This window comes from Gekko japonicus, unplaced genomic scaffold, assembly GCF_001447785.1.
Source record: "Gekko japonicus isolate JY-2015 unplaced genomic scaffold, Gekko_japonicus_V1.1 scaffold5433, whole genome shotgun sequence".
Lineage (NCBI taxonomy): Eukaryota > Metazoa > Chordata > Lepidosauria > Squamata > Gekkonidae > Gekko > Gekko japonicus.
This window is the reverse complement of record NW_015171662.1, coordinates 15,000-40,027: the sequence shown is the minus strand read 5'-3', so window position 1 is coordinate 40,027 and position 25,028 is coordinate 15,000. Positions and strand designations below refer to the sequence as shown.

General features: G+C 42.9%; 1 protein-coding gene across 1 annotated transcript; it reads left to right on the top strand.

The window, feature by feature from the left end:
• Positions 1–22,717: 22,717 nt before the first annotated feature.
• Positions 22,718–23,984, top strand: RASSF9 (Ras association (RalGDS/AF-6) domain family (N-terminal) member 9; the record flags this gene model as incomplete). Its single annotated transcript, XM_015420000.1, has 1 exon — positions 22,718–23,984. A coding segment is annotated over one exon (1,267 nt), but the record flags the coding sequence as incomplete, so codon positions are not given.
• Positions 23,985–25,028: the final 1,044 nt, after the last annotated feature.

Here is a 25,028-nt window from a genome sequence, read left to right as displayed (position 1 = left end):
CCTCAAACATGGGGTCTTTTTAGATTGCTGACGTAGTTAGGTGGTGTCTGTCCTGTCTGCAGTGATGGCTGGGTTTACTTTTGGCCCAGGTGTATTCACTTCCATTTGGATCAGTCCTGCTGCAGTGCTGCTATCCAGCCCCCTTTCTCCGTGGTTTATTTTTAAAAGCCAGCCAAGACAAAGGGTGCTATAATGAAACAGCTTTATTGGTAGTACAAGTCCAGGAGTTGTACTGCTTCCTGTTTCTGAGTATTCTGTTCTTACATTGGTCCCTAAATAATGATAAGTTTATTTTGAAATGTCATGAGGTAACTCCATGATAATCATCTTAATTTTAGAAGCTCAGTTTCTGGACAAAGGAAAAATGTTTATGCTGGTAAATAGTTACTGACAAGCAGAGGCTTGGCTCAGAGCATCCTTGTTGGGATATTGGCAGGATTAGAGGTAATTATGGAATTATGATGCAATTTGCCTGAAAGGACCATATGATATTAGAACTTATTGGCTTAATCTTCTGAAATGTGAGATGACAAAGAACAGATGTTTGAGATATTACAGTTATATGGTACTGCCTGATGAGCTGGGAAATTATAGCTTGCTTTAGATGAAGGAAATTATAAAGCAGACCAAGTGACAATTAATATATGTAGTGACTGATAGCACAGGCCTGTTCTCAATTTAGGCCCAGTGGATATGAGACGATCATTCCTAAATACCTCATCCTGTCATAGCATAATGCTATGTTTGCAGGGGATAAGTATGTCACTGCTGCAGCAGTTAGTTTCATTTATACCCCTCCTTACAACATTCTCCTCTCCTTCATTTTACCCTCACAACAGCCCTGTGGGGTAGATTAGGCTGAGAGAGTGTATCTGACTCAATGTCACCCACCACGTTTCCATGCCTAGTGGAAGATTCCTGCAGTACTGCAATGTTCTAGTAATGCCAGTGGTGCTCCATGCCAATTAATGGGGGGAAACCCTGGGCAAAATTGATAGCATAGTGGAGGAGAACTGGAAATTAGTCAAAATTCTATGTTTGCCGGGAGGGGGGGGGGCAGTCCCACCAGCAATGATGGCATAATGTTCCTGCAACAAAAAATTAATTAAATGTAAAATGTTCCCATAGATGTTATGAAGAACCTTAGATAACTGTCTGTTTCTTCTCTCTGTGTCATCCTGTCATGATGGCAGACAACATTCCTACTGACCCTGCAGTCTATTTACTTATTGTTAGCATTTTTTTTTTTATTTTGCCAAAAGGATCTTAAGGGTGGTATACATGGTTCTCCCCTTCTTGATTTTTTCCCCCTGACAACAACTTTGGGAGGTAAGTTAGACTGAGAGAGTGACTGGCCCAGCATCGCCCAGTAAGTTTCCAAGGCAGAGTGAAGATTTGAGCCCCATCTATCTTGTCCTAGCGCAGCATTCTAACCCCTATGCTACAATTTCTCTCCGTTAGCACGCACAGCCAACTATAAATACAAGCCCAGAAATTCAGATCACAGATATCCATAGCCTATTTTTGGTCTACATTGTAGGTTAACGGTCTACAAGATTTTTGTTCTGCATCTCGATGTTCATTTGTATTATTAATTTATTAGTTTTAATAGTGACTGTAAAGTGGCTCATGCAAAGTGTTTGAAGCAGGGGTGTCACGGTATTTTAAATTAAAAGGTGTGATGTATGAGGCTCCCTTGGTCTGCCTACGTTTCTATAGAACTGGGAAAACAAAGGTAAGGGCACATAATAGCCAATGGCTGGGGTGTGTGTGTGGATAGAAATGAAGACTGATACTTGATTTCAGGACTACAGACACAAACAACCATCAGGGCACAAACACTAGTGGGAAATTACCTGTTCTTTCTAGTGGTGCCATACTTTTCTTGTGTTGTTCTAGCAGAGTTCCTGTGTCATTCCCTAGTGCATGATGGACAGCTGTGAGAGAAGCATTATGCAGTGATGGGGATAGCCACATCTGTTGTCTTGTTGTCTGATCAGCAGCTTTCTCATGCACAGAGCCCCTTGGAAAAATGGAAAAGTGGGCAATCCCATTCTCTTACGATGCTGTCAGCACTCAATCTACAGCTGATTCCACTCAATATGAAGGCAGGCTGTTTCAGCATTTCTTTTGATGGCTTGGCTGATGAGTATTTCTCTCCAGTTACTAACAAAAGCTGTTTTTGATAATGAGGCTGAATGGTTCACCACCACCAGAGTGGAGAATTGGGAGCACTAATAGAGTGACTGGCGTTTGTCTCAACAACTTGTGGCCTCTTGAATGAGCTCCTGTTGAGTGGGGATTGGAGGAATGGTTCAGTGGAGTGAAAGGTAGGGCATAGTGACAAGCATCATGGTGTATAAGTGAGTCAGATACCTGAGTGAGTCTCTTTATCCATCATATGCCAGTCACTATGATTAGCTGTCTCAGGTCCCTGCCACACGGCAGGAAAAACGATGGGCGAAGTGCGGCTAATCTGAGCCGCACCAAAGTTGAGACGCCTCGGCGGAATCCCACGGATCCCCTGAGCCACGGCGCTGTCGCTCCCCAGCACGATCAGATGCTGGGGAGAAAGCAATTGTGGGAAGGGGAGGCTGGCAAACTGCGCATGCTCACACATGTGCAGTTCGGCCAGGAGCCGGGGATGCACCGGCACAAGGACGCGCAGGCGATCCCACGGCCGCACTTGCCGCGGCCCTTCCGGATGAACCACCCAGGTAGGTGGTTCTTTTTTGGTGCGGGGTTTTGGGCGGGAGGGACGGATCAGGGACGGCCGGGCAACACTTCCCAGATGTTGCAGTAGGATCGCGCCCATTTGCCGCGCATCTGATCCGTCCCTCTCCTGGCCGAATTCCTCGCGTGTGACCGTCGCCTCACTGCAGCATTGGGTGTGCATTGTTTTCCCAGTCTATTCCCTGGAAGTTCATTTTCAAGGACTGAAAATACAGTTTCACAGGTTGTTAGCTGTTTTGGTGGCCCTTATGTTGTTAGCTGTTTTGGTGGCCCTTATGAGGGCAGAAAGGTGGGGTATACATTTTGTAAAATAATAAATCAATGAATACCTGTGCTGTTCCTCTGAGCTGTGGGTCCACACTGAAACCCTTTAACCTGGTTCATATAGTTAGTCTATATCAATCTAGAGGGGTGGGGTGCAGTGTTCCCTCTAAGTTGAGTTAGTGTGAACTAGTTCATAGTTTTTAGCCTCTGGCTCACACATTTTTGTCTTAGCTCAGGAAGAACGGCTCCAGAGCAAACTAATTGATGCTCACTCACAACTTTAATGCCAGTAGCTCACAAAGTAGAATTTTTGCCCACAGAACTCCAAAGCTGAGAAGGGAGCATTGGTGGGGAGGTATATCACAGGTGTGGTCCCTTAGCTAGAGTACTATCATAGCCCTGGGTTTTAGTCCTGATCCCTTCCCTTTTCTATCTCAAATTATTATTGCTGTCAAGTGGAAGAATGTACTGTGCCATTTTGGAGGCTACATTAGTATTTCCAAGCAGTGGCACTCAAACTCCTCTTTCCCACTGAACAATCAGGAAGCTTATGAGTTTGGCTCCCATTAGCTTGCAATTGTAGCTTCCATTTTTCCTTCTCCATGTGATTTCTGTCACTCTTCCTTGAAAAGAGTTGCTGCCCTTCCATAGTTATCACTATTCATGAATTGTTTGCTGTGTTTTTAAAATTGCTTTTATTGGCTGGTCTTGGATCATCACAAATTAATCGATTGATTGAAATTGTTTGTATAGAATTACTGGAATTCTAGCAGGTGCCTTATCTGCATGAGTACCTTGATAGAAGTTTCTAGGAACACTGGGTCTGTCCTTAAGTGACATCATGTTAGCATTTGTTTTCTGACCTATTGTTGGGTTTTTGCGTCTGCTGGTTGAACATTTATTTTAATTTAATCCTAAAATTAAAGCTAAGTCTTTAGTTCTTCTTTCCTCTATCAAATTCCAATTTAATAGTAACTACAAGTAAAAACTGTAGAGAATGAAATGCTGCCTGTTTTGGAAAGCAGATCAAGAACACGAAAACAAAGATCAGAAGTGGGGAAATTCTAAAAGTACTTTCTTCTTACATTTCTGGGGGGGGGGTCTTTCTCATTGCAAGCTGTTTGTAGATGTCTACCTTGTCTAGTGGGCATCCATCCATTCAGTTCATAAGCTTAAGTTGAGATCTTCCCATCAAAGATGGAGCACCTAGAAGAGTAAATGTAAATATGTAAATACTTTTTAAAAAATCCTCTCTACTCAAACCAAAACCCCTGGTACACATGGATTTAGGATTAAGTGTGTGCCAAGATCTGAATTCTAGTTCCCAGTGCCAAGCTGGGAAGGTCAATGATAAGTGGGCTGTCCAGATGTGTAGTCTGTGTTCACCCATGATTGTTTGCAATGGGGCCTAAGAAGAGACTGCTGGAAACCAAGTAATCATAGCACTTGTGCCCAGAGCTAAAGCAATGGTCTTGCAGCACCAATCTGCTAGATAGGAACAGACCCAATGAAGCATGGTGCCTCCAATAGCCAATTTTAACTGCTGGACCAGGAGGATGGTGATTTTTGCTTTATGCCTTTACACTCCCCTAATTACAGTTGTGATCCCTTGCTTTGGAAATCCTTTCCCAGGAAAGCCCACATGGCTGACTGTCTCCCATCTGTTAAAAATGCATTTAAAAGCTTCCTGTTTAGAAGAGCCTTTGGCTTTCCAGTTGTTTTTTTATGGATTTCTAGTGTTTGGATGTTTGATGTATTTGTTTAGTGGTCTTTTATCTTCAGTGTGCCTTGATAGGGCTGGTTATAAGGCTACTGAAGATGACTATAAATGTTAGAATAAATAAATATTGCCATTTTGGATGGAAATTAACCTGATAGGGAAAGTTTGCTTTAAAGATGTGCTGGCATTGAGAAGTAATACATTAGAAAGCTTTGATTATATAACTGGACGTATATCTGTTTTCAATTCACTCTATTCTGCGGATAGGAAAATGGTTTATGAAAGAATATGGGATATGAAATGGAATATGAAATGGAATATGAAAGAAAAAAGACAACTGTAGGTGCTGGTGGATGGTGCCTGTTATGGAGGATATATTACTTGAAATCCAAGGGCCGTTCAGACAGAGTGTTAGTGTAGTAATTACAGTAATTATTAATTGCAGTAGGGACTCATGGAATATTATTTTAAGGTTTACATTTTTGTTACATTTTTTTTCTTTTCAAAACTCAGCATAAACTTTGCTCAGTTCCCTTTTAAAATTGCTGTGTATTGGAAAATGCATGCCAAATAATGAACATCAGAGTTGGTTATTCCCAAAACATGTTTTCATGTTTATTATGTCAGCAACTTGCTTCTTATCATGAAGAAGTAGTGTGCAATGCCACTTCTGAAAGCGATGCTTACATTATGATTTAAAAATTTCTGGTCACAGTGAACAACACATGTATCTGTGTTAGGCATATTCAGGGTCCCCCCCCCCCCTTTGTATTGCTGGAAGGGCCGTCATTTTCTTTGACAATAAAACCATTATAAATAAAAACACAGTGAAATATAGGCACTCAAAAACTGACTCCAAGGTAAATGCCGAGACTTAGAGGAAAATCAAAAACAACAACATGGGACTAGGACTCTCACTCTCACCCACACTCCCATATTATAGCAGAAGCATAACAAGAGAAAGTACAACTTGTGCCTCTAGTACTTTATGTGAATTGAGAAAAAGCCTGAGGCGGCGGGCTCTTTAAAATTCACCTTAGTTGTATGGGAGGTATTCTTCTGGTAAGTGGGTCTTGTGCATTTAGGGCATGAACCCAAACAATAGAATCAGAATCATTTAAATGCAAACTGGTCATGTGAGAGTCGCTTGTGGAAAAGTGAGTTCCTGAGGGTGATGTCTAAAAGGCTCCCCAGTTATAAATGCCCTGGAATTTCAAATCTAGATTTAAATACCTTCCATACGCTTGACCACATTGACTGTTGTTATATACCTTATTCCTGAGAGAGAGACCAGCCTACTTTTGGAGAGCCACTGTTCTTCTCTAGCTCTCTAATAAACAAGGTCAGCTATTTTTCTGAATGCTCTTGTATAATCTTCAAATTACATTGTTCAGGTTGAGAGTATGGGAGACTCTCAGATTCTGGAGTGTCAGCCCTTCTTAGTGAATATTCTAAACCTCTCTATCTGCAGAGATAGACCTTGGTCATTCTTTAGTGCAATTAATAATTTGTACCATAATCATATTTAACATTTGTTTCACACTGTTGTTGTGACAGATGGGGAGGAAGGACAGCTGGGAGATAGTGATTTGCTTAAACCAAGCCAGGAGTCTCATAAATGAGCCGAGAGCTGAACATACAGCTTCAGTTTGTTGCTTATGTTCTTAATTAGAACTTAATGGTGGCATAGGCTGTCTTTTCTCTCTCTGTTTGTATTTAATTATGTCAGTTTAGTATTGCAGTTGTGAGTGCTAAACTCTTTTTATCTGGATGTCATTTATGAAATTTTAAAAGTTAGGACAAAGGACAACTGAAATAAATCATGATGAAAATCCAGATTTATTTAGGATGTGCTGCTTTGGGATAGCATGTAATCATAGAATTGTAAACTTGAAAGGGACAAGTGAATCATCTGGCCCAAACCTCTGCCCTGAAGCAGGATGTCCTCTGTATAAAGCATTTCCTGACAGATGTATACCCAGCTCTTGCATGCCATTTCCATTGAAGGCAATTCCACAGTCTTTGTAGGCAGCTGATCCTGTTTTGCTTCAGAACAGTTCATGAAGAGCTATTTAAGACTTCCACATGCGCACACCTCTTTAAAAGCATGACACACTGCACAGTGAAAACCCATGATAGAGGGTTTGTAAGAGAGGATGGTACCTGCTTTCATTTCATAATTGACTGCTATTTTCAACCACTATTTTTATCTGTTGCCTCGCTTGCTGGAAGAAGTAGCCATTATTGAAGTGTTCCTAAAGTTTGTAGAATTTCACGTTGAAATATTTAAAAGCTCAGGGAGTTCTGTGAGTAAAATTAATAGCTGGAACATAGTTATGCATACTGCTGTGGTATTTGATTTGCTGAAGTTAGAATACAGGTTTTGAATCCTTATTGTACATATTGGTTTATTGTTTGAATATATAAGTGTCTCTTATCTGTATATATAAAAGAAAGTCCCCTCAGCGTAAAATCTTTTTTTTTTTAGAATTTTTATTTGTTTTATTACTACAAAGACTATGAGAGGGAGGGAAGTGCATGGAAATACTAAAACTAACATGTGAAACTACAAGAATAAAACAAAGATCGTAATATCACCAAACAAGATTGTCTTCCTACAATATACCAATAAGAAAATAAAAGAATGAAACTGAATGCCTTCTTACCATAGCAAAGCTAACTTAAGCCCTTTTAACCATACATTGGGTACATTATAGCCTATTATTTTTATACAACCAATAAACTTTCAGAACTTCATTATATTACAAAAACTTATTATTATCTCCTGTGTTTATTTTTTTCATATTTCAGCTTAACTTTGAGAGTTTTGGGATCTCCTTCTCCTTTTTCAGAATCAGAGTCTTTTGGAGAACTACCAGAATTGCTTGAACTGTCCTCAGACTCATGATCACTTTTGTCTTATACATGTCCTCTGTTTTTCCTTTGTCTTTGGCCATTCCTTGTTGTTCCTAAGAAAATCTTTGCCTTCTGGGCAGAGTCAATTTTCATATTTTTATTATTATAGTTGAATATAAATCCTTCTGGGAATGTCTATCTGAAGGGAATGGAAAGGTTATGTAGAAAAGAAGTTAAATTTTTGTATTATCGTTTCCATTTTCGTATCTCAAATGGAATGTCTTTCAAAATCCTCACTTCCTCGCCTTTAATTTTCAGAGGGTTCCCAGTTGTCGCTTTCAGGATTACATCTCTAGTTGATCTTCTGGAGAATTGAACAAATATTTCACCAGGTAGTTTGTTTTTCTTAATGAAGTCAGGATAGGTTCTATAGACCAAGTAGATATCGCTTTGTAGTACCAGGGTGCCAATGCTTCACTTAATATTTCTTTTAAATTCCCCCCTTTCTGTTCTGAGATACCTTGAAAATGTAGTACATGCATAGATTTCTCCATTTGCAGCTGTAACAGTTGTTCTTTAGAAGAGACCCACTCTTTTCCCATGACCTCCAGTTTCTGTTTAACATCATCTGTCTTTGCATCAACTTGTTTAATAACTTTATCTGTTTTTTATTAGATTTGCTGTAGATTTTCTGGGATGTGTGGCCGTGGTCTTCGCATTGTAGAACCTGACGTTTTGCCAGTAACAATGCCAAGACCACAGCCACACATCCCGCTAGTCTACAATGCCAAGACCATAGCCACACATCCCAGAAAATCTACAGCAACTAATGAACTCCGGCCTTGAAAGCCTTCGACAACATATTTATCTGTTTTGTCTGCTCTTTTGTCTATTCCCATCAGTCATTTCTGGAAACAGTCAAGTTTGCTTGCAGAGGGCACAACGCCGCTGCCATCATATTAGGGAAGTCAGTAACTGCTTTCGGATTAAGAGTAGAAGTCACTGAATGGGTAGTTCCTGGAAAAGGTCTTTTTTTCAACGCCATTTTCTTTCCTCTTCCCGACATGTTTACACGAGGTAAAATCTGATTAAACACTGAAAGTTCATCGATTTCATTGCACTTTAGGCTATTTTGTAGCCCATTTGCTTAATTTAAGGTTCTCATGTTGCCCATCACTTTTACTTTCAAACTGCCGCTCAAGTACTGCTACTTTTCATGGGGGGGGGGTCCCCCCTCTACACCCCTGCCTCTACTTCAGTTTGATGCTTTAGAACCATTTCTCTGTTTGCCAGCTCAAGTAGCTTAGGGGGATTTGCTTAACTCTCAGTTCATTCAGTTGCATAGTAGCTTCTTCTTACTGCAGGAAGATCAGTAATGCTGGATATCTTGCTCGCTTCGTCCAGTGTGCGCTTCTGTGTGCCATTTTGGCCTCACAACAGCAGGACCTCTCGGAGTAAAGAAGTGCCTCAATTCCTTGGCTGTTGCCTTGGAAGAGGCACTTCTTGCACCCCAAGCTGAGAGCCCCCTACAAGGGCTCAAGGGGGGCTCGGAATAATCAGAGTCCCCTCCTGCCTGCTGTGAGCCGAGATGCCCGCATCAGAGCTCAATGGGGTGTGCCCAGTCCATAAGTCGCCGAAACCGGAAACCCCCTCACCATAAAATTAACACCCAAGCCAAACCGCTGGACCTAGAAACACCAAATTTGGGGAGAGCATTCCTATCATGATGTAGGTGCTCACTAAGAAGGATTTTTAGAGATGCAGTAAGGCTGCTGACCCAGCCTCTCTGATGGCTTCCAACACACTCCCCCACCTTCTACACCTAACAGGCAGCTGTCTGTCAGGTGCAGCAGCGGTTGCAGGGTGCTTAAAGCCACAAGGGAGCCCACCCCAGCAGTAATGCCTTAGTGATCCTGCCGGCCCCACCTCCACAGTGGCTTCTAATACTCCTCCCCCCTCCCCCTCCTACACTGGACAGGCAGCTGCCAGTCAGGTATAGGAGAGGAGGTGGGATGCTTACAGCTGCTGGAGAGGTTTGCTCAGCAGGATTGCCTTAGCCCTGCTGCTGGCCCAGCCTCTCCGATGCCTTTAAATACAATCCCCCCCAACACCAGACAGGCGGGTGTCTGTTAGGTGTAGGAGCAGGGCCAGGGTACTTTAATCCAACAGGGACACCACCCCAGCAGGATCACCTTAGCAATGCTGCTGGCCCAGCCTCTCTGATGGCTTCCAACACATCCCCCCCCACCTCTTACACCTAACAGGCGGTTGTCTGTCAGGTGCAGCAGCATTTGCAGGGTGCTTAAAGCCTTGAGGGAGCCCGCCCCAGCAGTAACACCTTAGTGATCTTGCCGGCCCAGCCTCCACAGTGGCTTCTAATACTTCCCCCTCCCCCTCCTACAGGCAGCTTCCTGTCAGGTGTAGGAGAGGAGGTGGGATGCTTACAGCTGCCAGGAAAGTTTGCTTAGCAGGATTATCATAGCCCTGCTGCTGGCCCAGCCTCTCCGATGACTTTAAATACAACCCCCCACACACACCAGACAGGCAGGTGTCTGTCAGGTGTAGGAGCAGGGCACTTTAATCCAACAGGGACACCACCCCAGCAGGATCACCTTAGCGATGCTGCTGGCCCAGCCTCTCTGATGGCTTCCAACACACTCCCCCCACCTCCTACACCTAACAGGTCTATCAAGTGCAGCAGTGGTCACAGGGTGCTTAAAGCCACGAGGAAGCCCACCCCAGCAGTAACGCCTTAGTGATCCTGCCAGCCCCACCTCCACAGTGGCTTTTAATACTCCTACCCCCTCCTCCTCCTACACTGGACAGGCAGCTGCCAGGAGGAGGCAACTTCGGAATGCAGCAAAGACATTTGCACATAGTACTCCCACGGGGCACTGAGCTGCGCAGGCCAAGTTCCACAAGATCACCCTGAGGTGCTTAGAACAACACAGTCTCCATATGAGAAAAACAATCCAGGAACATAAGTAGAGAGGCCATCACTTTCGTGGAAGGTTGCAGGCATTGACTTAACAGACAACTGCTTCTTAAATGGACAGTTCTATGTTGCCTGCTCCAGAGTGAGCTCATCAAACAGCCTGGTGATCCAAGCACCTGAGGGCAGAACCACCAATGTGGTCTACAGTGAGGTCCTTTGGTAGAGAGAAAAAAAGTCGTATGTCTCACTTCATTTTTTAACTACAATCTTCTCCAACATTCTCCAACAATTCCTACAACAAATGTCACATTTCAAACTTCACATCATTGGTATTACAACTGGATTTACGGAACTTAAATACCGTATCAGCATGGGTATCAGGCTAGTAAATAATAAATTAAAGAGAGGAAAGGGTTCCTTATTCATTTGCCTTTTGAATTTTGTCTAGTATTGTTTGTTTAATGGATTAAGCCTGGAAAAAGCAGTGTGTGCCGTTAATTTAGACCTTAAGGTTATTTAAGGCCTTAAATTAGCTTAGACATTTTAAAATGCTTATTTTAATTAAAATTAATACAGGGTTTTTTGCATCATAAAAATGCTAAATGAATTGGGAAAAAAAATGTGTAGCTGAAAAATACTGGGGCACACGGCACACAAACTACTCCTACTCCTGTATCCTATCACTCCATTGATCAAAGTTTGAAGCCTTCCTCCAACATAAATGGCTTGAAGGCTTGAGAAAGGCTCTTTGGAGGATGGTTAGATCCACCCCACTGAAGATTTTAAAGTGCTGGGTCTCACCTTTGCTGCAGTGGGGGGCTCCGGACTCCTTGGGACTTTTCACTGGTAATGACATCATCATGCTGGGGCCATCGTGCTGCAACATTCTAGCATTCCGGGCAAAAACTCTATAGTAATCATAGAGTTCCCTCCGAATGCTAGAGCATCGCCATGCAATGGCCCCAGCCAATGCCTCCCCCCAGCAATACTAGTGATGTCATTGCATCATCAGCATACTGCTGTTTGGGTGGAGGAGGAGGAGATTGGATTTATACCCCGCCCTTCACTACCCAAAGGTGTCTCAGAGTGGCTTACAAACTCCTTTCCCTTCCCCTCCCCACAACAGCTGGCTAGCAGCAGATTGGGGCCCCCAAAATCAGAGGATCCCCTGCCCCGACTGGGGGAATCTTACCTGTAGCTTCAGAGGTTTCCATTACCAATGCAGTGGCTTGATACAAAAGTGGCAGAAGGTCAGGCACATAAATTGTCAGATACCCGGTATGTAGGAAAAACCCTGCTGGATCAGGCCATTTTTCTTCCAGAATCCTCCTTCCAAGTGGTACAAAATATGAGCAGGGGCTTTAAAGTTGCCTTGGAGATTTGGTGTGTGTGTGTGTGTGTGTGAAGCCTGATGAGTACAGTGCGTGGAGAAGGGAGGACTTCAGTGGGGTATAGTACCACAGAGTACAGTTTCCAAAGCAGCCGTATTCTCGAGGTGAACTGATCTCTGTCGCTTGGAGATCAGTTGTAATCCCAGGAGATCTCCAGCCACCACCATTGTTCCCTCTAAGCTGAGTTAGTGTGAGCTACCTCACAGTTTTTTAGCCTCCGGCTCACACATTTTTGTCTTAGCTCAGGAAGGATGGCTCCAGAGCAAACTAATCTATGCAGTAGCCAAATTGTTCACTCACAACTTTAATGCCAGGAGCTCACAAAGTAGAGTTTTTGTTCACAAGACTCCACAGCTTAGAGGGAGCATTGCCCACCCCCTGGAGGTTGGCAAGCCTAAGAGGCATTGAAGCCAAAACCTGTTCTTGCCCTCCAGCACATTTGTTTAATCTGCTTTAAAAGTCAACTTGTTGGAGGCCATCACTACCCCCATAGCATAGCAGTAAAAGAATATAAAGAAAGCTCTGCAGAAACTTTGATGTTCCTTTTGGACCCAGCATAGGAATGCCCGCAGTCTTCCTGAGAACAAGAACGTGGAGGTCACAGTGCTTTCCCAATGCCCCTTAATTCAGCAGGGCTAATGCTAGAAATTTTCTGGCAGATATTTTTATCAACACCTGGCATACTTCCATGTAAATTTTTTGGTTGTACATGATAAGTATTGTGTTAGTCTATAATAGTAATAGATTACTTTGCTTTTTAGTGTAGCTGTAAATTACTTAAACACCTTTGATAATGCTTGGTTCCAGTGTGGGTGTTCATGCTGCAACTTAAAACAAATTTATAGTTCAGGGTTTGTTGACATTTTATTGCTGACCTCTGTTGCAATCATCAGTTCATATATTACTTTAGCTTTAACTGCCAGGTGAAGTTAAGAATTCCATTCAGTTCACCTCTGGTACTATGTAAACTGAAAAGGTGGCAGATATTTACTTTGTATCCAGTAACACATTCTGATGAAATACCATTTGATCTGGGCTTACTTTGATTATTTGTCCCTTCCCATGTTTGGAATTCATGGTCATAAAATTGGTTTGAGTTTATTGAATGCATTATATTGTTTTGTTTCAGTTTGTTTGCATTGTTTTTATATGCACTGTGATTGTCTTTGTCATGATCTGGGCTGTGCCACCAGAGGCCTACTAGGCCCAGGGAGCCTGGCTAGCTGTAGGTGAGGCTGGGCCTACAACTCCCAGAAGCCCCTGAGAGGTTTTAGAGCCAAAATTGACCCATAGGAAAAGAGGAGGGCTTGGAATAAAAGATCTGTTGCAGCAGGAAAAGCTGTTCTTTTGCCCAGGAGCCAGAGCCAGAAGGGACTGAGGCTGCTGTAGGGAAGAGACCCTCATCCTGAGGGAAGGGTGAGTAGTCTAGTGCCACTTGAAATAGTGGGCTAGGGACAGTATATATCTAGACACATTAGGGCATTTGATTTCTTTTCACCCACTTACTGTTATAATTATGCACCTTGTTGTTTGATCTCCTATACAATAAACTATTTTCATTGTTCACTCTGCCTGGTCCTCACGCCTATTATTTAGCCAAAAGGGAGATCAGAAGGTCTTGGGAGAGTGCTCTGGTCCTTCTTAAGGGAGCCTGGAACCAGAGTGGTGACAGTGTCAGGTGACACCCCACCTGAGCTGTGACAGTCTTTTATTACATTGTTTTATAATTATGTCACCCGCGTTCAGTCTCAATGAGAAAGATGGACAATACATGAAACAAAATTAAAAAATACCAATGGGGGAGGAGTTAAATCATATAATATTTTTAGAATTAGAAATATTTCAGTCTGTTGCAAAAACTTTGGCCACCTTCATCACCTCAGTTTATCCATACAATGATTCCATAATTATTAAGAGAAAGAAGAGATTGGATTTATACCCCGCCCTTCACTTGGAGTCTCAGAGCAGCTTATAAACTCCTTTCCCTTCCCCTCCTCACAACAGACACCCTGTGAGGTGGGCGGGGCTGAGAGAACTCTGACACAAACTGCTCTTTTTCAAGGACAGCTGTGCCAGAGCTTGTGACTGACCCAAGGTCACATCAGCAGGTGCAAGTGGAGGAGTGGGGAATCAAACCCGGTTCTCCCAGATTAGAGTCCGCACACTTAACCACTACACCAAACTGGATTAATTTCATAGGAACTAGTTATGTCAAATGTTGTGTGTATGTGTGTGTGTGTGTGTTAGAGACTGAAAGACAGACAGATATCATCTTTATATACAGAAAAATCTACAATAATCTTCAGTATATGGAACCATCTTGCCCATACTGGTGCCCAGAAAGTTTGAAAATCCTTTCTTTTCTCTGCTTACTGGTAAATATGATATGACTATCATTTATGGAAATACCTTGTAAACATGGTGCATAAAGTTATACAGTGTCCTGAAACTTTTTTGAAATATGAATTTGTACTTTGATTTCAGCTCAGAGGTTTCTATCATTTGCCATATGTAGAAAGGTATAGGGTATGCATGTGCAGGGATGCAAGGAACTTGCAGGGCACACTTTCCCCCACAAAGTAGTAAAGTGAGATTAAAGTATTTCAGTTAAAGAGTAAAGCCTGTGCATTCAACAGATTTTTCCCCCCTTCGTAAGAAAGAAACTAGAATACCCTAGACTGAAATCAGGACTGACTGAAAAAGAAGAACAAAAAGGTATTCTTGTTGGGTGCCTATTAAATTTGTAATCAGCTTTCCCTGAAGACCCACCAAAGTCTGAATATGCATCTCTCAGAAGCTGTGTAGAATATCTTTATGCACACTGAATTTCAGTACCCATCAAGAATGTGGGAGAGCATGGGATATCCAGAAGTGAGTCCCATCTAGTTCAATGTGATTTACTCTCTAGTAAGTATGCTTAGTATTGTATTCATAGTGTAGTATGGCCCTCCATGAGCCCTTGGGATGGAGCCACCATTTTTTAAAATCTAAACACTCTTGCCCAGTGAATCTATGGATCAGGCCTGTAGCAACAGGGGGGCATTTGGGCCCCCCGCCCCCTTAATTAAAAGCCCCACTCCACAAATAGCCATGCCACAAACCTTATTTTTTGAGGAGAGACCTCTGCTGCCTGCTGCTGGCAGCAGCCAGGGTGAGAGTGCCATAGCGTGCCCTCGGGCTTCCCTGTCCCTCCTACTGTGGAATTGGGGGGGGCATCATGGGAAAAGACAGCTCAGAAGGCGTTTAAATGCTTTCTGAGTTCCCATTCACAGGGCAAGAAAGCTTAGAAGGGCACTCGTCTTGTCTTGGCAGTAGTATGTCTGAAAAGGATCTAGGGGTCTTAGTAGACTATACACTGAATATGAGTTTTCTCGGCCTTTTGGCTAAGATCAAGTGTAGTGTATGAGTTAGCAGTGTGATGCAGTAGCTAAAAAGCCAAATATGATTTTGGGCTGTATCAACAGAAGTATAGTGTCCAGGTTCCGGTTTCGGCTCCTTGCTTGACAGGCGCACTCCGATGGGGCTCCATACAGGGTGGCCCGTTCCGTGGCGGATAGGAGGGGAGCCGACCATTGGCGGCTCTCCCCAGACCCTTGGTGAGAGCTCCAAGCCAGGGGCTTGAGTAGTGCCACTCCCGAGGCGTGATCCCAAGGGACTGAGGCACTCTTTGCCCCAAAGGTCCTGTTGCCGCGGCATCACTTCACATGATCTGTACACTAATATTTTGGCTCAATTAGAAGAATATCCTGATTGCTTAAAGATCCTTATTTTTCTTGATAATCCAAACCTTGAGATAACAGAAACTGTTGCTAAATTTCTTTTTGGTGCCATTTCTATTCGCCCTTTATTTAATTGATGGCTACTTACTTGGTAATTCCTTGCTTCTGTATTTTGCAAGTATTATTCTATGCTGTGGTTGTTGTTGTTGGGGTTTTTTGTATATGGGTTTGCAAGGGTTACATGCCAATAAAGGTAACTGGCTGAGTGGTTAGTGTTTACCCATGCTTTATTTCAATATAGTGTGTAGTATAAAAGCAATTAAAAATTATATTAAAAAATGTATAGTGTACAGATCATGTGAAGTGATGCTGTCATTTTACTCTGCTCTGGTTAGACCTCACCTAGAGTAATGCATTCAATTTCGGGCACCACAATTTAAGAAGGATATAGACAAGCTGGAACGTGTCCAGAGGAAGGCAACGAAGATGGTGAGGGGTCTGGAGACCAAGTCCTATGAGGAAAAGAGCTGATGAGCTAGAAGTGAGTGATTGCTCACTTCTTCAGATACCAGGTATCTGAACAAGTGAGCAGTGAAGGGCTGTCATATAGAGGATGGTACGGAGTTGTTTTCTGTTGCCCCAGAAGGCTGGACCAGAACCAACGGGTTGAAATTAAAACGGAAGAGTTTTCGGCTAAACATTAGGGAGAACTTCCTGATAGTTAGAGCGGTTCCTCAGTGGAACAGGCTTCCTCAGGAGGCGGTGGGCTCTCCTCCTTTGGAGGCTAGATGGCCATCTGACAGCAATGCTAATTGTGTGAACTTAAGCAGATCATGGGACAGAGGGCAGGAAGGTTTGCCTCAGTGCTTATTTCTTGTGGCTAAGTTCTTCTTACACATCTAGGGAAATGCTGATTGCCACTTTGGGTTCAGGAAGCAATTTTTCTCCAGGCCAGTTTGGCCAGGGATCCTGGAGGTTTTTTTATCATCTTCTGGGCATGGAACAGCAGTCACTGTGTGTGTTTCTGAACTTCCTGCATTGTGCCGGGGGTTGGACTAGATGACCCTGGAGGTCCCTTCCAACTCTATGATTCTAGTCTCTCTCTCTCTCTCTTTCTCTCTCTCTCTTTCTCTCTCTCTCTGTACTATGTGCTGGTCAATTGCAGTGAATAAAACTTATGCTTTCCCTCTCTTTCTCTCTCTCTCCCCCTCCCTCCCCCTCATTAGCCAAATTGCCTCTGATTATTAATTATTTGAGAGTAGACAAAGTAGTAGGCAAATAAGGGAGCAAGCGCCAGTGTATACAGGGTTCTTCCCGGATCACCAGAAATACTCAGAGGCAAGCTTCAGTATAAAATGGTTCTGTTTACTGAAGATATTAATTTAATCACACTCACAATTATCCAGTTCTAGGAAAATTAGAGAGAAGAGGATAGCACATTCGCATTAGCAGGATGATCGTTGAGGGGCAATACTTTACCTGTCCACGGTGGGATGAAATAAGGGAGACTATGGGGTTATGGGGTCGTATCCCCTGAGCCGGTAGCGACACGTGGAGACTGGCTGCGCAACCAAGAGTCATGGTGTTAGGATGAGTACAGGAGAGAGAGAGAGCAAGAGAGAGAGCATGACCATGCATTCTCTACACTAAAGTAAAGATAAAGGTTCCCTTGCTCGAAAGCCAGTCGAATCCGACTCTAGGGTTTGCGGTGCTCATCTCCATTTCAAAGCCAGAGAGCCAGCGCTGTCCGAAGATGTTTCCATGGTCATGTGGCCGGCATGACTAAAAACCCAGGCCTTTACTAAACATTTCCCCATATTATGAGATTGTGTGACTCTTTCCCATTTTTCACAACAGAGAATCCTCTACTCCTCTGCAATTTAGAAAATGGGGCTTTGCAGCTGCTTGTAAATTTCAGAAAGCGACGGTCAGTTTCAAGAGGTTTTTTTTTTAAACTCTTTTGCCTGCATTCCTGTGGGTTGCTTTTCATTCAATGAAATAATGCTAAAAGGCATGTGGAAAACCTGAGCCATGAGAATTTAAATGGAAGGTGCTAGCTGGACGGTACTGCGCAGCTGCAGTAGGAGAATTCCATAAATTTTTTAAAAACCCAAACCTTTGGACACCACCATCCACACGTCACAAGTGACATGCCAACCCCAATTAAGCAACAAATGTGGGGTTTGGATGTACAAACAGAATGCTTACACAGAATGCACAATAAATAAACGGGGGAGGGGTGAGAGAAGTGGTGCAGAGGGCACCCAGACGAATCCGAAGTCAAGCTTTCAGACTTGACTGCTCAGATTCTCCGGAGTTAAGTGTCAGTGCAGAGAGGGTCTGAGTCACCATTGTTACATCAAGGTCAGTACTGACTGCTCTCAGTGGAAGCAGCTCTCCAGGGTCTCAGGCGAAAAATGATCAAATCACCACCTATCTGATCCTTTTGAATGGAGATTCTGGGGATTAACTTTGAGATCCAAAGCAAATAGTCTGCCACCAAGCCATGGAAATACAAATACAGATTATAATATTTTGGTTCTCAGTTGCATTTGTATGCAAGACTGGGGTAAGTTGGAAGGAGAACTGTTCTTGTGTGTCCCTAAACTTCTGCTTGTGCCAGGTTCACAGGTGTTATAGACCAACAACTTTCCCCATCACTAATAAGGGAAATAAATGTAATCCTATGATCATAGCTTTGACAGGTTTCCACAGTCACTGGCTGCCGTGGGAGGTTCCCATTCCAGCTGTTTCTACAGAGACTAATTAATGTGGTAAAAGGTAAAGGTAAAGGTTCCCTTGCTTGAAAGCCAGTCGAGTCCGACTCTAGGGTTGCGGTGCTCATCTCCGTTTCAAAGCCAAAGAGCCAGCGCTGTCCGAAGACGTTTTCGTGGTCATGTGGCCGGCATGACTAAACACCAAGGCGCACGGAACGCTGTTACCTTCCCACCGAAGTGGTCCCTATTTATCTACTTGCAATTTCTTGCTTTCGAACTGCTAGGTTGGCAGGAGCTGGAACTAGAGATGGGAGCTCACTCCATCATGCGGCACCCGGGTCTCGAACTGCTGAACTACTGACCTTCCACAGCCTGCAGTTCAGCGTCTGAACCACTTGAGCCACCGCAGCTCCAATTAATGTGGTAGAAAGTAACAAATAGACTCAAGAACCACTGCAGTGCAACATGCTGGTTCTTACCTCTAAGTGGCTTGGGACCTAGCTGCTTGAAGAACTGTTACTTCCCATATTCCTGAGCCCAGCACTGTGCTCACACAGTGAGGTGGGTAGCAACCTAAGACAGGGCTTTTTCAGTGGTGGTGCTTTGCCCATTGACTGCCCTTCCCCTTAAGGTTCACCTTGCACTCTTTGAGGCACCAGACCAAAACATCTCATTTACCCAGGCTTTTAATTAAGTGGGTGATATTTTAAAATTGTTTTTACAGTCGTCTTCAAGCCTAAGGGCTGTTTTGTAATAATCATTTTAGGCTGCTAAATATTTTATGATGTTTCTGGCTTTTTTTAAGGTTGTATTTTTAATAGCTTGTTAATTTTAATTGTTTTATGCTGTTTTATTCTTTTACCATGTTTTACTGTCTAAGCCACCTCAAGACGTTTCTCTGGAGAGGCGGCATGCACATTTTCTAAATAATAAAGGAATGGCCCTACTCCTATTTGAGCCAGAGTGACTCTGGGGATAGTGAAGAACAGCTCCGTACTTCATGCATTAATTGTGTTTACAGCACTGTTCTCCAGCAATTGGGCTGTGTTAATGACACATGTCCTTTAAATGCTGTGTATGTGTATTGAGGAGATGTGGCCCAGTTGGCACATGCTCATGGATGATTCAAGGATCCCCATCTGGCACCCACACTTTGTGTATGTGTTGTGGTATACATCAGTGTGCCTTCAATAAATGCAATTTATATGAAGTGAGGAGGAGGTACCTGAGGTACCTGAAAATGACCTATCTGCAAACCGTTCATAACAGTGGGAGATAATGGGGTGGATCTGATAGTTCTCTTCTAATAAGTGGGGTGTGTTCTTTGAACAGAAGAAGCCACCTTCTAATAAACAAAGGGTGTTTCTTCTGGAGCGAAGTTTTTCAGAGGGGGTGTGGTTGGATCCAACAAAATAACTGCATGCATAACAAGGGTTCCTTGCTTGCATTTAGTTCTGCAACAGCTGTGCAAAGAAAATTGGCCAACACATTTCAGTTGTGGTCTTTTATGCACCGGAAATTGCTTTATTTAACCCCTTCTTGAAATAGGGTTGGAAGTGGAGAGAAAGTGTTTAATTGGAAAACTTGGATCCATGACAGTATTACAGCTTTGTGTCATTTTTTTTCCCCATCCCCCTGGAGGGAGGTTTTTATTGATTTTTGTTTTTTGCAAACTACAAAACTACAACAGAAAATATGGGAAAGGGAACTACATCTAGGGAAAAAAGAAAAAAGACCCACAACTAACTAAAAACCCAGGAGTAGGATATCAATACATCAGCTTAACACCATGTTATTTTCAAAAAGCTACTAATAATACAATGAATTTAGTCGGTTATGCTAGATTAATTATCGTTTAATCATCCCTTTAACTGTTTAAAGAAATTCCCAGAGCATCCCCAAGTTACTTCAACATTTTTTCAGGCACAAATCAGAGTCCTGCAGCCCTTATTTATTCTTATCTTTTCTAATCCTCAGTTTATATGAGCTTTTGGGGGCAGCCGCCGAGCCCAACTCGCCATCAGATTTGCTTTCTTTTTCCTCCCCTTTGCCCTCTTCTGGTTCCCCAAGGTGTGCCCGCAGAAATTCCCGTGCTTTAAAAACAGAGTCAATCTTTTCTTTTTTATCGTTGAGCTTGAAAATGACGCCTTCTGGGGTTAACCACCTGTAACTGATGCCATTTGTGTGTAAGAAAAGGATTAATTCTTTATAGTTATTTCTCTTTTGTCTTATGTCAAATGGAATGTCTTTTAAAATCCTGATATTATTGCCCCCAATTTTCAAGGGTGTTCCCGAAGTTGCTTTCAAAATAGCATCTCTCACATGTCTCTTCGAGAATCTGACCACTATTTCCACAGGCAGATTATTTTTCTTGATGTACAATGAATAGGACCTGTAGACCACATCCATCTTGCTGCAAAGGTATTCCACTGTTAAATCTGTCACTGGGGCTATTGCTTCACTCAACCGTTGCTTCAGATTCTCTCCTTTCATTTCCGGGACCCCTTGAAACCGTAGGACCAAATTTGCTCTATCCATTTGTAGCTGTAAAAGCTTTGACTCTTCCGTAGCTTGCTTCATTTCCAGCTTTTGCACCTTTTTCTTAACTTTTTTAGTAGTGACGTCCATTTCCTTCACCTTCTCTCCCATTTGCTCTGTTACTTTTAAGGATTGAGTCAGTTGCATCTGCTGCGCTGCCTCACTCTGCCCAATTATTGACAGTTGTTGTTTAATGCCAGTGATCTCGTCCAGCAGGGGGCGCAGGGAGTCAGCCAAGAGTTTTGAGAGCTCACTGACATCATCTGTTCGAGGACTGCCCCCTAGTTTCAGTTTCAACAGCTTCTCTTTCTCTGGTTTCTTCCAGAGTCTCTGATATTTGCCCGAACGCTTTTCTGCACTCTGGTAAGTCTCTTAAAACAGTTTTAGTCGCTTATTTTTCTGCTCCCCCCCTTTCCTTCCGTGTTCCGTCTATGCGTTTGGGAGGGTCCCCTCCCCCACTCACTTTCCCATCGCTCTTTAGGGGGGCAGCTTCTTCTTATATCTTCATGCTCACGTCAACCCGACTCACAGTTCGTTGTTGGCCATTCGGCCTCGCTCGCCAGCATTTATTTTGCCCGATCTCCAACGCTTGTCCCGGTCAGCAGCACTTGTACCATGCGGTCATTCAGTGGCAGGACCTTCAGGACGGAGGGGCGCCTCAATTCTCCGGCTTTTGGCCAATCGAAGAGGTCACCCCTCAAAAGCCCCCTGGCTGGGAGCCTTTTACCAAGGCTCCGGGGAGGGTCGCGACCTGTCGGACCCCCTCCCACATGCTGGTGTGCAGTTTACATCCCCGGGACGTCTGGGAGATGTGTCTGCCTGCGTGTCGCCATAAACCGGAAGCTCAGCTTTGTGTCATTTATTGAACTCCCAACTTGATCTCTGCATTTTCAGTAAGTACAATCAAAACAAGACCCCACTAATAACATTTGGAAGTATACTCAGTCATATAATTTATTCACAACCATCTGTAGGCCTGTTTAGTTTCAGCTGAGCCTATTATTGGAGCTAATAGCATTTTGGAGATGCTGAAAACCATTCCTAAAATTATTTTATATAACTATTTAATGAAAGGGAGCAGTGTATCTAGGTTGTTTAAGGTACAAGAGGGGCTCCCTGTGGCTGTGCAACTGAATTTCAGCAAAGGTCGAAGCGCAAAATGAACAAGTGTATCATATGACATTGTGAATGAAGCTTGTTTTGCTGGAGATTGTGTGGCTATTTTTGAAATAGTGTAGAAGGAGGCTTTTATTAAGACTTTTAAAATCAGTCCTTTGTAAAGTAATAAGTAAAGCACGTATAAATGCTCTAAGGATAGTTATTCATTAATTTATTACATTTTCATCCTACTCTTTCTTCAAGGGTGAATGACCTTTGGGAAGGGTGCCCTGCTGGCAAGACTCCATCAGACTTTGCAAGGTCTTCTATACATTCCATTTAAAGTAATGAACCCATCAAATGTGCCATGTTGTCCCTTGACTGCCCCTGTTCCATATTTGTGGCATTTAGTCCACTAGGTTAGTGCTCTCCATCTCTCTACTACATGCTCATGGCAGGTTGCAGTTACTATCTGGTAGATTCTAAATGCCAAGCATAATTTCTCATTTATGAAAAAGTTACTTCTCCCTGGAGTTCATTCTTGTAACTTGATATAACAATAAACATTAATAGGCATGCATTCCAGTACAACCATAAGCTGTTTTTGAACTCATGTGCTATTTTTCTACTCATTGTTGTTGTCTTAAGTTGGGTGGTGGTCAGCCTGTTAAGTACATCAAATAAATATCATATTCACTGTCACAGAGATGCAATTTGTCTTATAATCTTTCCTTTTCAAATTCCAGATCTCCGGTGAAAGACATGGGTACTGGTGAGAAAGAAATCACAGTCTGGGTCTGCCAGGAAGAAAAAATTGTGAGTGGATTGACAAAGCGTACAACTTGCACTGATGTAATTGAAGCTTTGCTTGAAGAACATCAAGCTTCTTTTTCAGAAAAGAGGTTTCTCTTTGGACAACCCAAGGATTACTGCATAATAGAGAAATGGAGAGGTTCAGAACGGGTCCTTCCACCTCTCACAAAAATGCTGCGACTCTGGAAAGCCTGGGGGGAAGAACAAACTAATTTGCAGTTTGTGTTGGTGAAGTCAGATGCCTTCCTCCCCTTTCCGCTGTGGAGGACAGCTGAAGCTAAAATGATACCCAGTCTAGAAAGACAATGGGACCTTAGCCCAGCAAATTACATGAAGATGTTGCCAGTGGACAAGCAAAAGAGAATTGTCAGGAAAACTTTCCGGAAACTGGCAAAACTTAAGCAGGAAGGAGCTCTGCAAGAGAGGGATAATATAGAAACACTCATACACCTGATCCTGTCTCAGGATCACACAATTCACCAGCAAATCAACCGAATGAAGGAACTGGATTTAGAAATTGAAAAGTGTGAAACCGAGTGCCACCTCCATTGGGTTGAAAGTGAGGGGGAAAACTACGTTCAGAAGTCTTACTTAATGGCGTCTTCTAGTAATCCTGAACAGCAAATGGATCTTCCTCACAGCCATCAGCAGGTGCAGGAAAGTCTATGCAAAAGCGAGGGGGTTTTACAGGTGGAGGAAGGACTAAAACATCACAAGCTGTTGATTGAAAAGCTCTCTGCTGAAATTGAACAAGAGCTTCAGGGGAGTAAAACAAATGGACATACATGGACAGATGAAGCCTCTAAGAGCGAAGAGGAAAATTCTGATTTAGACAGTGTCAAGAATGAATTGGAAAACAGCATGAAAGATGCTTTAAGGATCCATTCTCAGCTGAACTGCATACAGCAGGAACTAAAATACAGAGACCTGATGCTTCAAAAGAAGGAAAAAGAATATCAACTTCTTGTGGAAGAGCTTAATGCACTATATGCTAAAGACAAAACTGAAAGCAAGTACCCACCCAGTGAAGAGCAAGCAAATGGCAATGAACTTGCCCCCAAGACTTTCACAGGGACAGACCTTCTTCTTAAGGTGACTAATTTAGACATAAATGACACAGACTCTGATACTGGAATCAGCTCCACTCATAGTCAGGACTCAGAGACAGCATTAGGGGACACAATATTGTTGGCTACATAGTTGAAAACTGCTAAGATTCTACTAAGGAAACTAATATCCCTAGAGAGAAGATGTTTCATGTGGTAGTATCCTTTATTGGTTGAACTGTTGGTGGTGTGTCATAACTTCCAGGTTAAAGAGACCTCCATCAGACCATAGGAAACAATAGCTAATTCTCAGCCATGAAGAGAAAAAATGTGTTTTACTGATATGACCAATGTAGCATCTTCAGTCTTATCAAAGTTCATATTGAACATTTCAAATGCACTTAATATTTTTTTAAAGTAAGTTTAATTGGACTAGCTGTAATGAACCAAAAATCTAAGCCCACAAACCAGTATAAGTGACAACTAGGGGTGTGGGGAAAAAGGAATTTTTGGGTTCAGGTATATTGAACCTGAAAAATATTGGTATTTACCGATGTTCCCAAATCCCAGTACCAGTATGGTATTCAAATTCTGTAAATATTCGGGATTCCTGGAATTTTTTTTACTATAATGGTCCCCATAGGGTATAATGGAGAATCGATCTGGGGGTATCTGGGGCCTTGAGGGGGCTGTTTTTGAGGTAGAGGCACAAAATATGCAGCATAGCTGTTGATGCCTCTCCTCAAACAAGCCCCCCAAGTTGTAAAAAGATTGGACCAGTGGGTCCAATTTTATGGGCCCCCAAAAAGGTCCCCCCATCCTCCATTGAAACCAATGGAGGAAAAAAGTGTTTAAAGGGATCGTGGTCCTTTAAAAAATGCTTTCTCCAGACCACATGAGCAGCATGACTCCAAAAGCATTCAAAGGGACCACAATCCCTTTAAATGTCTTCTCCAAGCTCTGTAACTTTGGCTATCCAGTGGTCCCAAAGAATCCCAAATATTTTTCAGGATTTTTGAGGACTGGCCATTTTGGATAGCTGAAAAATGGCCAAATCTATTCCAGCTGAAAGAATATCTGGAAAATACTGATAAGGTATTTGGAAGGTATTTTTTCAGCTTGGATTTAGCTGAACACACATCCCTAGTGACTATTCTATTTTTTTAAATCCACACTGAGTTCCCTAAGGAACATTGCT